This window comes from Geotrypetes seraphini, chromosome 6, assembly GCF_902459505.1.
Source record: "Geotrypetes seraphini chromosome 6, aGeoSer1.1, whole genome shotgun sequence".
Lineage (NCBI taxonomy): Eukaryota > Metazoa > Chordata > Amphibia > Gymnophiona > Dermophiidae > Geotrypetes > Geotrypetes seraphini.
Genome location: NC_047089.1, coordinates 21,939,003 through 21,955,774, shown reverse-complemented (window position 1 = coordinate 21,955,774; position 16,772 = coordinate 21,939,003). Strand labels below are relative to the sequence as shown.

At 38.1% G+C, this 16,772-nt stretch overlaps 1 protein-coding gene across 3 annotated transcripts in view; it reads right to left on the bottom strand.

The window, feature by feature from the left end:
• CCDC83 (coiled-coil domain containing 83) overlaps positions 1 to 16,772 on the bottom strand; it is a 104,384-nt gene that overhangs the window by 31,320 nt on the left and 56,292 nt on the right. For all 3 annotated transcript variants that reach the window (XM_033948932.1, XM_033948934.1, XM_033948933.1), the window contains exons 8-9: positions 16,473 to 16,594; positions 1,269 to 1,342 (exon numbers count right to left, since the gene is read on the bottom strand). In XM_033948932.1, coding sequence (XP_033804823.1) covers positions 1,269 to 1,342; positions 16,473 to 16,594 — 196 coding nt within the window. The remainder of the gene's footprint in view (positions 1 to 1,268; positions 1,343 to 16,472; positions 16,595 to 16,772) is intronic.

Here is a 16,772-nt window from a genome sequence, read left to right as displayed (position 1 = left end):
AAGCAGAGTGGGCAGACTTGATGGGCTGTAGCCCTTTTCTGCCGTCATCTTCTATGTTTCTATGACCTGTACACTGGGCTGCTTGCCAGCAGACTTGATAGGCAGAGTATGACCTTGTGCATAAGCCTGCAAGAGAAGATTAATGAACTCCGAGGTAAACGCCTGAGAGAGCAACTCTCCTTCCCCCTTAGTATCAGGTAGTCATCTTTTCTTGGGCTGCAGAGCATCAACATCCTTACGATGTGCAATACCGCTGTTCTAGGGCTTCAGGAGATGTTTCTTTCCCCCTGATGGGACCATCTGCCTTTCTCCACCCTAGAGAACTATGGAGGGACAAAGCCTGAAGCTCTGACCAGCTGCGGACTTAAACATCTGCTCCTCCAAGCAGGAAAAGCAGTCCCTTTAAGCCATGCAAAAAATCTTGTCAACAATCCAAAAACTCAAAAAAAAAAAAAAAGACGACACTGCTAACAATAAAGAAATAAATTGAGCAGATCGGAGAGATACTTCATGCTTGCCAGCAAAAGGAAGAACTGAAGGGGGCAGCAGAGATCATGGTGAAGAAGAAGAAGTTGAAAAGTTGTGATCAACATCTTCTGTGGTATGCTTTGAGCACAGATGGATAACTCTATGGTTCAGCATACCATCCTTACTGCACTGGAAGTATGTCTGAAGACAGCAGCCACTTCTTATGTCATGCCAGAAGTTGTTAAAAGTCAAAGCAGGAGGAAATGAGGGAACAAAGTGTTGCTGCTTTCTGCCTAAGCACCAGAAAGGTTGGTCAGGCCTGGAGAGAAGGGTAAAGGGTCAGGCAAAGTTATTTAGCACCTTTAAGCTTCAGCATCCTGAAGCTAGCCCAGATTACTATATTTTTCAATTAAACTTGGTTAGCGATGATGCACTAGAGGAGATAGCTTTCTCAAGATTTCAGAGAATCAGTAGTAAAATGGATTCAATTTTGCATCCTAAAATATTTCTTGACTTGCATTTTAATACCCTAGAAATGGTAGTTCTACATTGGTACCTGTAACAATTTGCTTTGCATATAAATGGGTGGTATAAAGAAATAAAACAAAAAACAAAGGAAATAAGGTGATATCTTTTTTATTGGACTAACTCAATGCATTTTATGATGAGCTTTCGAAGGTAACCCTTCTTCTTCTTCCAATTAAAAAGATATCACCTTATTTCCTTTGTTTTATTTCTTTATACTACCTTTATACCACCACACAATTTCATATAAATGGGTATAACGCTTCAAAACTTACTCCATTCCTCATTTTTTTCTAGTAATTCTTCTGGTGGGAATTCTAATCCAGCTGCCTGAGTAAGAAATACATTCCTATGATAGAGAAAAAATTGCATGTGTGTGGTTTTTATTTATTTAAAATAATTATATCCCGCCACAGCAGGATAGAAAAAACAAACAATAAGAAGGCAAATCCTTATACAATTTATTTTCACCTATCATAAACTCAATTCCTGTAACAAAAATACAGTAAAAGAAAAACCTACCTGCAATGCATTAAGGCCAGGATTTACTAACCTTCCCGATCGGGCTTGATCTGGGCAGGTCCGACTAATTCAGGAAACTAACATGCAGATGAGGGTGATCGGAGGAACACCCCCATCTGCAGGCACGGATCGCGCTATAGCGATCCCCGCGCATGCGCAGACCATCTATAGATGGTCTGAGCATGCGCAGGACCTCCGGGCCGTCGGAGTTGGGGGTTTTTTTTCCCTTCTTCTTCTGGTTTTTTTTTACTGAGCGTAGCCAGGGAACCTGATTGCTGGACCTCAGGGCCGGCGATCGAGGAACTTTTGGGAGCCCATGGGTTAAAACCACGGGCTTGTAGTGAGGGGAAGGGTGGGAGAGTTCGGGGCAGGCAGGCACATTCGGGGGGGGGGGGGGGACGACACACCGCATATTTTCCTTCCCCATGCCCGGCAGAAGGATATAGACAAGCAGGGGCTACAGCCCAGGGCCCGGCCAGCCCATACAATTACAGGGGTAGCCTGGATTGCCTGGAGACGGGTGCGAATGGGTATGCCCGTGGCTCCCGGCAGCCGAGGCCGTTTTCGGGGCAGGCAGGCACGTTCAGGGCTGCAGGAGGCATTCGGGGCAGCAGGAGATCGGGGCTGACAGGGCAGAGAGCAGGGCTACAGAAGGCAGGGCAGTCGCAAAGGGCTTCAGTGACTGGTCCTCAGCAGTCGCTTTTTTTTAATCAGCCAGCCCAGTCAGTATTGCAGGGTTTTCTTTAGTGAATCGCGTCCCTGCCTATTTTGCATGCCGTTGCCCTCATTTGCATGCGCAGATCAGAGGATGGTCGGACAACAGGTAAGTGAATTGGGCCGGGGTCGCAAACCGATCGATACATGATCGGTTTGCATTGTGAATCTAGCCCTCAAACAGTAGAGATTTCACTCCTTTTCTAAACTGTATCACATTTGAGGATTGCTTAATTTCAATAGGCAATGAATTCCATAATACAGCTCCCTGAACTGACATCATAGACTGACGCAGTCTTACTGATCTCGTCAAATTCAATGCCAGTACTTCAAGATTCATTTGATTTCCGGAACGCAAAGCCCTCTTTGGTTGATGACGGCAAAACAAAGTGTTCAAAACTACTGGACTTTTATCGATCAAAACTTTAAATATCAAACACAAAGTCTTATTGTTTAACTATTTATTAAATTTTCAGAAAAAAACAACTAACAGTGCAGACAAAATACATAATAATAATAATATCACAAAAGCACTTTTATACTATGTAAGTATAAACTAAGCAAGAAGAAAGGAATCCCTCTCTCCCTTTAATTGGAAGTGTATAAGAATTGAAGTGTGTTAAGAATTAATAAACTCCATACCTTCAAATTTAAAACTGTTTTACAAAAGCATCTAATGGACCCCAAATTTATTAAATTGAATGCGCTGTGTAAACGGGCAGCCAATGCAGACTACACAAAATCGGTGTTATATGCTCATAGCTAGAGGCTCAAACAATATTTCGAGCCACAGCATTTTGTGCAATTTGTAATGCATGTATCACATATTTTGGTAGACCAAGGTAGAGTGAATTACAATAATCCAACCCTGGAGTTAACATAGGGGTCTTTTTACTAAGGCGAGCTAACCGATTTAGCATGTGCTATATGCTAAGGCGCCCATTATATTCTATGGGCGCCTTAGCATTTAGCATGCGCTAAATCGGTTAGCGCACCTTAGAAAACTGAGAATAGTTCAAAATACGGCCATCCGTCTAATATTTGGACTAATGGCTCTTCGCCCACCTAGGGTTTTTCCTGGGATTTTGGAGGCTTGGCAGCGTGACTTGGGCAGGGACTTGGGGGACCATTTTTTGTTGACCATCTTGAAACGTACTGCGGGCCTGGTATATAGTACTGAATTACGTGAATGTCACTATCGTACTGTCCTGCGGGCCTACGCTTCCCAAAGTCAGGCTTATTATATGGGTTGTATTGGCACTCAGTTATGCGTACGCTGTTCAGTGGAGGTTAATTCTTACTATCACGGTATCTGGAGCTGTGAGGGGATTCAGACCTTTTGGAAGGCGCTGGCCTCTTTTTTACAGGGCCTGTTGCAGACCCCTGTGCCGGTCACAGTGCTTTCGATGTTGTTTGCCAAGTTCTCCTTCCTGTCCATGTATACTTCTTCTGAAAAGCTCTTTCTTAGTAAATGTTTTATTTTGGGGAAGAAATGTATTTTGTGTTGCTGGCTTTCTCCTGAACCCCCCTCCTTTTGGCTTTGGAGGAATAGACTTCACGAACTTATGGGCTGGGAGGCCCGTTTGGCCTGTTCATCTCGTCGCCGGAGCAGAGACTTTGTTACCACCTGGACTCCGTACTTGAACATTTTGACCCCTGAGAGTCGTAGCCGTATCTTGAACAGACTCCACCTTTGATACTGTGCTTCCATTTGCCATTGCTGTTTTCGGCTTGAGAGTTTTTGGTTCTTTGGGGGGGGGGAGGGGGGGTTCTCTTTGTGGGGTGGGGGTGGTGCCTGATCGTGGAGGACATCAGAGTCCAGTCCTCCGCGGTTGTTGGGTGGAAATGTATGCCCTGTTTCTACTGTTGTTGTACTTGCTGTTGTGCTTAATAAAATAGATTTGAACATAAAAAAAAAAAAAAAAAAGAAGAGCGATCATGTTAGTCCATTCTACAAACTCCTTCATTGGTTACCAATTGAAGCACGAATTCTATTCAAATTCTCCTGCCTCTGCTATAAACTAATCTGGGGACTGGCCCCCAGCTACCTACTACCTCACTTCGAATTCCACTCCTCTATTAGGCCTACCAGAAACCGTAACCTCTTTACCTACCCAAATATCATAGGCTGTAGATATCGCACCTTCTTTGATAGAACATTCAAATTCCAAGCAGGTAGACTGCAAACTTGGACAGGCTACTTCACTGATGCCGCCAGAGAATCATATAGTATCTTTAGGAAAGAACTAAAAACCACCTTGTTTAAGAAATTTATAACCTAGCCAGACTTCTCCCCTAAAATCGGAGCCTCCTCCCATCCCAAGGAGTCTGTCTACCCTCTTCTGCCAAAATTTCTATCTTTAATTGTTACCAGTTTTTCCCACTGGTGCCCGTCCTTCGTTCAAATGTACCAAGTTAACAACTTACTTCTCATCAACATCTTATGTTATCTTTTTCACCTTCGCAGTCTTGCTCCTTTTTAACTCAAAACGCAATCTCCTTTCTCTTCTCCTACTTATGCTCTGAATATCGTCGACTGTATAATGCTACTCATTGTGAAACCGTGTAATACACAGACCCTGTAACTCTCCTGTTACTATCACTAGATGTTCAATGCTATACTCTGTAATTCGCTGTCTGTACAGTTTCTCTTCATTGTAAACCGCCTAGAAGTCGCAAGATTGTGGCGGTATATAAGAATAAAGTTATTATTATTATTATTAAAAGGACCCCATAGTAATCACTGTCTGAATATTTTCCAGTGTGAGATAATCTCTCAATCGCCGTAACAAATGAAGTTGAAAAAAAACCTGCACTAAATCAAGCTTAATATGTGGCTTAAATGAAAGTGCTGAATCTAACAAAACATCCAGATAGTTGCATTGATGTAAAACAGGCACAACCATCTTATCTCACAGTATATTGGGTGGAAACTGCATCAGATTCTCTTTACGACCTATGCACAGCACCTCACATGCACCACAGGCTGTCTTAAATAACTCTTTCTGACAGAGGGTTGTAGAAAAATTGATATGTGCCCTTCTCCACTGCCAAATTCAGACTCCCTCCTTCCATCTTGCTGCACCATATGCCTGGAATAGATTTTATGAGTTCTACTTCAGGCGCTGTCTATTAGAATCCAGGTTAAAAACCCACCTTTTTGAGGCTGCTTTTAAGTGTTAACATCGTATTTGCCTGATTAATATCCATGCTGTTTAAATTATGCCCATAATACATTAACCCCACCCCCACCCATCTTTTACGAAGCTGCATTAGGCTTTTTTATTGCTGGCTGTGGCGGTATTAGCTCTGACGCTCACAGAAGTATTATGAGTGTTGGAGCTAATACCACCGGAGATTTAAAAAAAAAAAAAAAAAAAAAAAAAAGCCTAATGCCACTTCATAAAAGGAGGGGGTAAATTCCCTAATCTTTTATTTCTCCTGTTTGTCTGTCTTGAATACATTGTAAGCTCTGTCAAGCAGGGATTGTCTGCTATGTGTTTATGAACAGTGAAGCTGTCCAGTAGTGAAATGGACTGGCTGTAGTTCTGTCGGGAGCAAGATAAGTGCTTTATTGAGCATTAAAGTAACGGATAAAAAAATATAACTAAAATAATCATAAAGCATTCCAGCTCTCATTGCGGAGGCCCTGGAAGTCATGTTGAAAACATCATAGGTTGCTAAGCCATGCACTTTCTACTCTCCTTCTGCTAGGGTACTAGCTGGTGGAGCTCTGCAGCCTTCTGAAGTGGTAGAGGATCTGAAAATCCTGAGGATCTGAAAATCCTGCTAGACCATGCACTAGTTTCTGGAAATTTTATAACATTCTGAAAAAGTTTTTCCCCCAAAAGTTGTAGCTTCCCTCCCTGAGGCATTGAGGAGTATTGGAGTTTCTGGATCTTTTGAGAGTAGATTCAATTATATTTAGCCAGCGGTGGTCAGCGTTTTGCTGAACACTATTGGCATTATGCCCCAGAAATCCAATGCCAATATCCTTGCTGTGACACTGAATTTCCAGGTTTATGGATAGTCAGCACTTAACAGATTATGGGATACTGCATATAGATAGAACTAACTAAGCCACAGTTCCAGCGTTCTTGAAGGGATTTTCTCCCAGCAGTCAGGCTCTCCAATGTCACCTCAGCCCTAGAGACCCAAGGAGAGGCTAAACCATGTACATGATAAAATCGGGGACATAGTATTACAAATTAAAACATGGACAAGATTGGACATGGACTAACCTGACACATAGGGACAAGGGTAGAACTACAATAATTAAAGAAAAGAAACAAATAAGGGAAATACAATTGGGAAGGCAAAGAATATGGCTGGTGCATCCTGTAAATTAGAAAGGAAAAAATTCTGGATCATTGAAGGTTGAAAAGCTGGGTGTCCTTAGTGCATAGCTGAACGGGGCTTCAACATAGAACCACGAATATACGAATTTAATTAATCTAGGGGTCACTCCTTGAAACAGCCCTAGCGAAACGTGGATCTATGTTGGAGCCCCGTTCAGCTATGCACTAAAGCTAAGTTATTAAACTAATTTATTGCACTACGTAAAAAGTTTATATAAAAAGTGTTAAAAACATACTAAGGGCTCCTTTTATGAAGCCACGTTAGCGGCTTTATTGCACGCAACTTTTTAGAGCGCACTAACCCCCACGCTAGCCGAAAAACTATCGCCTGCTCAAGAGGAGGCGGTAGCGGCTAGCGCGGCCAGCAAATTAGCGCTGGCTATTACATGCGTTAAACTGCTAATGTGGCTTTGTAAAAGGAGCCTTAAGTTATATAAAAATACTAATATAAATGTATATAAGGGATGTGTTGGTTGGAATCTGACCGATGAGGAGGCTAGCTATGTTGAAATCTGCACTATAAAAATCATGAATTGGTGCAGATGTGTTCCCTGTAAGTGTTTTGTTTCTTATCAAGGACAAGGAAACAAATATATATATATATATATATTTTTTTATAATTCTTTATTCATTTTCATATTTTACATGAAGTGTACAAAATATTGAGTTACAACTAATGAATATACAATATCACTTTTATATCTATTACATAATATTCTGAACAAATTTTTTTTATCCCCTCTCCCACCCCCCACCCTTCAAGTACTTTCCAATCACCTTATACAGATTGTATACCATATTATAACATGTTATGTAAAATTATTTTCACTACCCCCCCTCCATGTGTGCCATAAAGAAGACAAGAAAAAGAAGAAAAGAAGAAGATAAATCCTATTATTCATTCAGTACAATACTTTGTCAATGGCCCCCATATTTTTATAAATTTAGGATATGTCCCTCTTTGTATTGCTATTACTCTTTCCATTTTGAATATATGACAAATTGTATTCCACCAAAATGTATAATTAAGGTTACTATGATTCTTCCAGTTATTGGTTATATGCTGAATGGCAACCCCTGTCATGACTAGTAAAAGCTTGTTATTTTCTGGTGAAATTTGACTTTTTTTTCTCATCATCATTCCAAATAACACTGTATCATATGATATTGCTACATGATTTTCCATCAATTTATTAATTTGTGGCCAAATTGCATTCCAAAAATTTTTAATGTAGGGACAATGATATAGTAAATGATCCAACGTCCCAGGTTCCAGATTACAGTGCCAGCATTTATTGGACTTAGAACTATCTAATTTTTGCAAACGTATAGGGGTCCAAAAAGCTCTATGTAATAAAAAGAACCAAGTTTGTCTCATAGATGCTGACACTGTACATCTCATTCTCCAAGACCAAATTAGTGGCCATTGAGATGCAGTAATTTGATGCTTAATCTCAATGCTCCAAATGTCTCTTAGACCATTTTTTGGTTTTTTATTCAAATATCCAGATATTAATTTATACCACAATGCGGCTTGATGCCCTAGGAAGTCTGCTTGGAAGCATAAGAACTCTAAACTATATTGATTATTCAATGTTTTCCATTCAGGGAACCCAACCTGAATGGCCTGCTTCAATTGCAACCATTTAAAACTTTGTTTTTTACTAAGACCAAATCTATGTTGCAATTGTGAAAATTCCAGCAGTTTACCTTCCGAAATAACATCATTCAGAGATCTAATGCCTGCAATAATCCATTCCTTCCAAAGGATTTGAGCTCCGCCAATTTTAATCTTGGAGTTTATCCATAAAGACTGATTAGTTGACTTGTTTATTGGGACAGGTGTTAATTTACTAATAAACCTCAACGTTTTTCAAGTATCCATTAATATCTTATTTTCTCTGTATCTTCTAGGCATGTTGATACTTGGAAGATGAACTAAATTTAGGGGAAACATAAGGCGCCATTCCAAATATAACCAATCCGGTGCATTATCTATCAGTTCTGGGAGGATCCAATACATACCCTGACGTAAAATATAGGCTTGATGGTACCTATAAAAATTTGGAAAATTTACCCCTCCCTCCTTAATTGATTTTTGCAAAGATACCAAAGCTATTCTATGTGTTTTACCAAGCCAAAGAAATTTCGTTAAAATGCTATTAAGCTTTTTATAAAAGGGCCCCTGAAAATAAATAGGTATCATACTCATTTGGTAGCAAACTACAGGCAAGATCATCATTTTAATAGTTTGAACTCTCCCCCACCAAGAAAGATGTAACGGATTCCATTGCTCACATAACTCTGTAACTCTTTTCAATACAAATTTTTCATTTTCTTTTACTGTATCTTCAATTGTATTTTTAACTTGAATGCCAAGATATTTAAATCCTTCTTCTTTCCATATGAACGGAAAAGCGTCAAATAATCCTTTTACACAATGAACATTTAAAGGTATAAGTTCAGACTTACTCCAATTAATTTTATAACCTGAAAATTTGCCAAACATATCAATTAATTCCAATAGACAAGATAAGGTAGACTCTGGATTCCTCAAATAAAGTAAAATATCATCCGCATAAGCCGAAATTTTATATTCCATATCAGAATATGGAATACCCTGTATCCCCCTTGCTTGCTGTATTGCTAACAATAAGGGTTCTAATACAACATCAAATAACAAAGGAGATAAAGGACAACCTTGTCTAACTCCCCTCTGCAATTGAAAACCATCAGATATCATATTATTAATATTTAATCTTGCAATCGGGAAGCTATACAATGTTTTTACCATTTGTATAAATCCAGAACCTATACCAAACCATTCTAAAGCCTGATACATAAAATTCCATTCTACCCTATCAAACGCTTTTTCTGCATCCAAGGAAACTGTAAAAGCCGGTTCATCCATTTTTTTAAATAAATTTAACATATGAAACAATAATCTAGAGTTATTAGAGGAATGTCTTTTAGCAACGAAACCCATCTGATGCGTGTCTATAATATGTGGGAGAGCTTTGGCTAATCTCAAAGCCAAAATTTTCGCCAAAAGTTTATTATCCACATTTATTAAAGATATAGGCCTGTAGTCTGAAACCAAAGTAGGAACTTTATTTGGCTTAGGCAAAACAATTACTATTGATTCAGCCATAGTACCTTTAATATCACCTTTTATAAGTTGTGTCTGATATAAATTTAGTAAATATGGGGAAAGGACATTTTGAAATGTTTTATAAAATTCTACTGTATAACCATCACCACCTGGAGCGGATCCAACTCTAAGAGATCTCAACGCTGTTTCTAATTCTTTTAATGATATAGGTTCATCTAAACTCCGTTTTATATGATCAGGAACCTTAGGTCCAATAATTAAATCTAAAAAATTTTTACCATCTTTTTGCCTCTCCAAATAAGGCTCGGAAGAATACAGGTCCTTATAAAATTTTAGAAATTGCTTTAAAATTATATCCGTTTGATTGGTTATTATACCATTATCATCTTTTATCCCATTAATGTTAGTTCTTCTTTTTTTTGCTTTAAGATAATTTGCCAATAATCTTCCTGCCTTATTAGAATTTCCATAATACATTGTCTGTTTGGAAAACAAGTCTCTTCTTATCATTTTTGAAGCTAATTCGTTATATTTACCTTTTGTTTTCAAAAGAGCTTGTAATACATCATGTTCCCATTTGCTTACCAATTTAGTTTCTAGTATTTTAATTTCTTTTTCTAACTCTATATACTGTTTTTTAATCTGTTTCCTAACAAAAGCCGAATATGATATAATATGACCTCTCATAGTCGCTTTAAAAGCGTCCCATACATTTTCAATAGATGTATCTTCAACTAAATTAATTTGAAAGAAATCACTAATTTCCAAAAATTTTTCATCCACAAGCAATGCATTATCAAATCTCCAAAGAGGTCTTCTATTTTCTAATTGATCTAATTGTAAATCTATCCATACTCCCGCATGATCCGAAATGATAATGGGATCAATGGAAGCCTTAATCACTTGCTGCACCTTATGTGATGAAATAAAAATATAATCTATTCTTGAAAATGATTTATGAACCTGTGAACAAAATGAAAATTCCTGATCATTAAAATGAAGAATACGCCATATATCCTTCAAATCACATGATTGAACCAAATTATCTAAACCTAAAGATTTTATACTTTTACCTGGTTTTTTATCCATTAATGGATCCATTACAGCATTAAAATCTCCAGCCACCACTAAATTAGAAGCAGCCAGTGGTAACAACATACTCTGCAATTTTTTAAAGAATTCTGATTGATTCGAATTAGGGGCATATATATTGAACAACGTCAGGGCATTATTTCCCATACTTATATCAACATGTAGCCATCTTCCATGTGGGTCCGAATTTACTATCTTAAAATTGGCCATACACTTTTTATTTATAAGAACTGCTACTCCTGCTTTTTTACCCTCTGCTGGAGCAAAAAAACATTCTTTCACCCACCCACCCGTTAGTTTCTGTGATTCCTTTATATTAAGATGGGTCTCCTGCAGATAATAAACATCCGCGTTTTGCTTCTTTAAAAATGATAATACCTTTTTCCTTTTGATTACATGATTCAGGCCACTGACATTAATAGAAAATATCTTAAAAGACATAATATATTTTATACTCCTTATCATAATCTTCCTCTTCCCTTCTTCCATAACTAAGATCTAAAAAACTTCTCCCCATGGCACACATTCTTACCTCCAAATTACCCAATCCCTTATTAATCTTTTCCTTAATCATCCTAGTAATATCTTTAATACCCACCTTCTTCCCACCCCTCCCTCCCCAATATAATGACTGCTTAAGGACACACATTGGACAGTAATCCCAACTTCCCCCCTCCCCCCAGGCAACCAATATTTATTAATAACCCCTTTATCCTTTATTGAGACAAACTCACTACCTCTCCACAATATATCTAATTATATCTCTCTTCTAATCATAAAACCTTTTTTCTTTTTTTTTTTCCATTTTAAAGTAATTAATTTCTCTATCTATTATTTAACCTTTAGTCACATAACCATATTTATTTCCTAACATTCCATTAATGCATTTTTATCATTTCACCAATCTCTAATTCATTCCCCCAACATTTTATTTCATTCAAGAAAATTCTATCATAGTCATATATTTAATAAAAAGTATCATTTTCCTATATCTTATATTATCTAATCCATCTTCTCCTATCCTCCTTTAAATATCCAACAACAAATATCCATCTCTTCATATATTTCTGTTAAAAAAAACAAAACTTCAATTTTATAAGTTTTTATCCTCTATTTGTATTTAAACATTTGTATTTCATTTTCAAAATAATTTTTCCCCCCCCTTTTTATATTTCCTCTTCTCCAAATTAAATCCAATCTTTTTAAAACTATATTATCACAACATCAATCTTTACATTCCTTCAGCTACCAATAAATTCTTATGTATCTTTCTTTTATATTATTCATTTTCCTTTCCTTTACTTGCATTTAAATATCATATAACTTGTCCTTTCTATCATTAGTCCATTCTGCAATACATAGTAACATAGTAACATAGTAGATGACGGCAGATAAAGACCCGAATGGTCCATCCAGTCTGCCCAATCTGATTCAATTTAAATTATTATTATTATTTTTTTTTCTTCTTAGCTATTTCTGGGCGAGAATCCAAAGCTTTACCCGGTACTGTGCTTGGGTTCCAACTGCCGAAATCTCTGTTAAGACTTAATCCAGCCCATCTACACCCTCCCAGCCATTGAAGCCCTCCCCTGCCCATCCTCCTCCAAATGGCCATGCACAGACACAGACCGTACAAGTCTGCCCAGTAACTGGCCTAGTTCAATCTTTAATATTATTTTCTGATTCTAAATCTTCTGTGTTCATCCCACGCTTCTTTGAACTCAGTCACAGTTTTACTCTCCACCACCTCTCTCGGGAGCGCATTCCAGGCATCCACCACCCTCTCCGTAAAGTAGAATTTCCTAACATTGCCCCTGAATCTACCACCCCTCAACCTCAAATTATGTCCTCTGGTTTTACCATTTTCCTTTCTCTGGAAAAGATTTTGTTCTACGTTAATACCCTTTAAGTATTTGAACGTCTGAATCATATCTCCCCTGTCTCTCCTTTCCTCTAGGGTATACATATTCAGGGCTTCCAGTCTCTCCTCATACGTCTTCTGGCGCAAGCCTCCTATCATTTTCGTCGCCCTCCTCTGGACCGCCTCAAGTCTTCTTACGTCTTTCGCCAGATATGGTCTCCAAAACTGAACACAATACTCCAAGTGGGGCCTCACCAATGACCTGTACAGGGGCATCAACACCTTCTTCCTTCTACTGACTACGCCTCTCTTTATACAGCCCAGAATCCTTCTGGCAGCAGCCACTGCCTTGTCACACTGTTTTTTCGCCTTTAGATCTTCGGACACTATCATCCCAAGGTCCCTCTCCCCGTCCGTGCATATCAGCTTCTCTCCTCCCAGCATATACGGTTCCTTCCTATTATTAATCCCCAAATGCATTACTCTGCATTTCTTTGCATTGAATTTTAGTTGCCAGGCATTAGACCATTCCTCTAACTTTTGCAGATCCTTTTTCATATTTTCCACTCCCTCTTCGGTGTCTACTCTATTACAAATCTTGGTATCATCTGCAAAAAGGCACACTTTTCCTTCTAACCCTTCAGCAATGTCACTTACATACATATTGAACAGGATTGGCCCCAGCACCGAACCCTGAGGGACTCCACTAGTCACCTTTCCTTCCTTCGAGCGACTTCCATTAACCACCACCCTCTGGCGTCTGTCCGACAGCCAGTTTCTGACCCAGTTCACCACTTTGGGTCCTAACTTCAGCCCTTCAAGTTTGTTCAACAGCCTCTTATGAGGAACTGTATCAAAGGCTTTGCTGAAATCCAAGTAAATTACATCTAGCATATGTCCTCGATCCAGCTCTCTGGGACATATGCTATCTTTTCCTTATTGTCCTTTCATTCTTTACTTTCTCCTTTTCTGACTTATTAAATAAACTGAACTTTCATATTTATTTCTTATCTCCATCCATCCACTCTTAAAGACTTTTGACTGCCAATTGTCATTCATTTTTTTTTTTTTATAATATCCTTTTAGTCTATCAGTCCTGCTTTCTTCTTCTTCACATCTATTTATTTTCCTATTCAGTCTTCACTTTTCCTTTTGTGTTAATTTGTCCAGTCCTTTAATCCTTCTTGTTCATTCTTTACTCCAACCATCCATCTTTCAGTCTCCTAAAAGTTCAGTCTAATAACTTCACTTTAATGTCTTTCCAGTCTATCCTTCTTTCTTCTTTACATTCTTTTATTTTCTTTTTCACTTGTCCATTTTTATTTCCTGTTCTTTGTTGCATATTCTTCTTTTTCCAACAAACTAAAGTCCCATAGTTCTTTATATTTAATTTTTTGTTCAATATCCACCAATCCAGTCTTAGTATTTATCCCTTCATTTCAACACCCATTGTGCTAAAATGACATAGGTTCTGATTTTGAAAGAAAGGTCTTTAGTTTTTCCGGATCAACAAAATACAAAGATTTATCCCCACAAGATACCCTCATTTTTGCTGGGTAATATAACCCATACTTATATCCTTTTTCCTTTAATTGAGATCTCAGATCAAGGAATTTCTTCCTAATATTTGCTGTATTTTTAGCAAAGTCTGGTAAAAACCATATTTTGGATCCTTTATAGTTTAAGTTTTTATCTTTTTTGGCAGCATTTAAAATTTCTATTGCTTGCTGGTATCTTAACATCTTGAATATTAATGGTCTTGGTCTCCCTTGATTTTCCAGACTCTTTATTGGAATCCTGTGTGCCCGTTCTATTTCCAAAGGCTGTTTGAAATCCAACTGCAATAATCTAGGAATAAATTTTCTAAAAACTGTATTGCATTTTTCCCTTCCAAATTTTCCTGTATTCCAAAAAGTTTTATATTCTTTCTTCTTCCACGGTTTTCGTAATCTTCCAGCTGACTTTTCAATTGAATTATTTCCAAACTGTCATTTTTGCATCTTTTTCCTTCACATTCTAAGCTCTCCATTTTAACTTCTAACTCTGTTGTTCTTTTATTAGCTACTTCCATTTGTCTGTGTATATTCAGGATTTCTTCCTTCAGTTCTGCCATATTACTCACAGTCTCTGTCAGAATTTGTTTGATTTGCCTCAGTTCCCCCATAACTTCAGCTTTGCTTAACTCCTCTGATACATCAGCAGGAAGCGGAACCTTATTCAGGGTAATTTGATCCTGCTTCTGCCTTTTCACAGCCCCTCCGGTTTCACTCTTACTCTGTTGGGTGCTCGCCATGCTCCCGCTGTCCTCTCCGATGTTTTCAGCTGAAAACAGTTTAAAAGGAAATCTTTATTTATTCAACGGTTGCCTAGGTAAGAGGAGCGCTGCGATCACACGACCATTTTGTGTGCATGCTAAGCCACGCCCCCAAATATATATTTTTTGAACCTGCCCAATTGAGATTTTTCCTGGAGAATAAAGGGGTAACTACCGTGGATCAGGTTGAACCAGTATAAATGTGGACTTGGAATAAATAGGAAAGATGTTTACTGCTTGTATTTCTTTTGAAATATTTTAATATCTATCTCCCTTAATTTTTTCTCCCCTCCAGGTGGACTATGCTAGATTATATTTTTCTTCTTTAAATTTTGTTCAAAATATATTGGACTGATTGATGTCTGTATTTCAATATTTCCTTCACTGTGGTGCATGTTATAAATCGAAATGATAAATGAATTGGTGCAGATGTAGCCGCTGAAGTCTGTTCCTCCCTATCACTGAATAAGTGAAGCCGGCAATTTTGTCTCAAAGTTATTTATGATATTCTTTTGAAACTATTGAACTCTGTGTATTGGATAGAAATTTGAATTAAGAATATGAATATAAGGATATAAGAAGTTTTGGTAAGGGTACAAGAGCCTGGGGACTTCTTACCTATTAGATTTGAGGCAAAATGAGGTGATTTGAAAGTTCTGGAGAACTTTGGGGAGAAAAAAAGGGAATCCAAGATGGCTGCCGTGCCAACATTTTGGCGCCAACAAACAGCCCTAAAATGGCTTATCAGAAAATAAAAAGCACAGAAAATAGGATTTAAGAGGGGGGGACCCTATAGGACGTGGGAGAAACCTGCAAAAACAGGATTTGCAGACTCTCCCTCCCCCCAATTTTGCCCATAGGCTGTGGATGTGCTGCAGCCTGCCTCAGCTCTTTTTAAAAGTAGCTGGATCTGGAGAAGAATCACTGGCTCACTGAAAATGTGCTCAAATACTGAAATCTTTGGGCTGCCAGTCAGACCAAAGTCTGACTGATTCTCGACCACTGCAGACCCGTGCATGCGAAAGGGGGGAGGCAAAATGCAGCCAGCACCTGAAGAGCCCCACTGAGCCCCCTGTGGGTGCCTAACAGCCTACGCTCAAGTACCTGTGACACATTAATCGAGCAAAGCTTCTAGGGGTCTGGACCCCGAGCGCCACAACAGTTTCTGCAGAATTTGTGCAATGTTTTCTAAGGAACCAGAAGGCTTCATATAAAAACACTGCTGAAATCTTTCATAGAACAGAATGGCCATTGGATTGTACATTGCTTTCTTTGTGTTTGCAATCACCTGTTTAAATATAAATGATATCACCAGAAAGTCAGATGTGGCAGAATAAGTGTCTGCTTTGCTATAAACATGGCATTCAAATGTATACCGTGAAGTTCGAAGCGGTTTACAATGTATCTTTATTGTAAACCGCTTCGAACTTCACGGTATAGCGGTATATAAGAAATAAATTATTATTATTATAATTCTTAAATGTACAGATATAAAATATTATTTACCTGGGTATATTTAGATCTTTAAGCCTGCAATCAAACAGATAACGTATAAGCTCTAAATTTTCTTCTTCTAGCTTTTGAACAGAAACTTCCAGATCATATACATTCTTTCTGTAACTGGCAACCTATCAAGAGAGAAGACTGTTAAGTTTGCATTTTATGATTTGTATTTTGAACTTTTACTTTTAGCAGTTATATATTTCTTAGAAATAAGTTTGCAAATGATGGATTGCTTTTGTGTGGGAATAAAAATCAGAAAAAAAAATTACAGTTCTATAAAAGTTTTGGCTTTTCTTTATTACA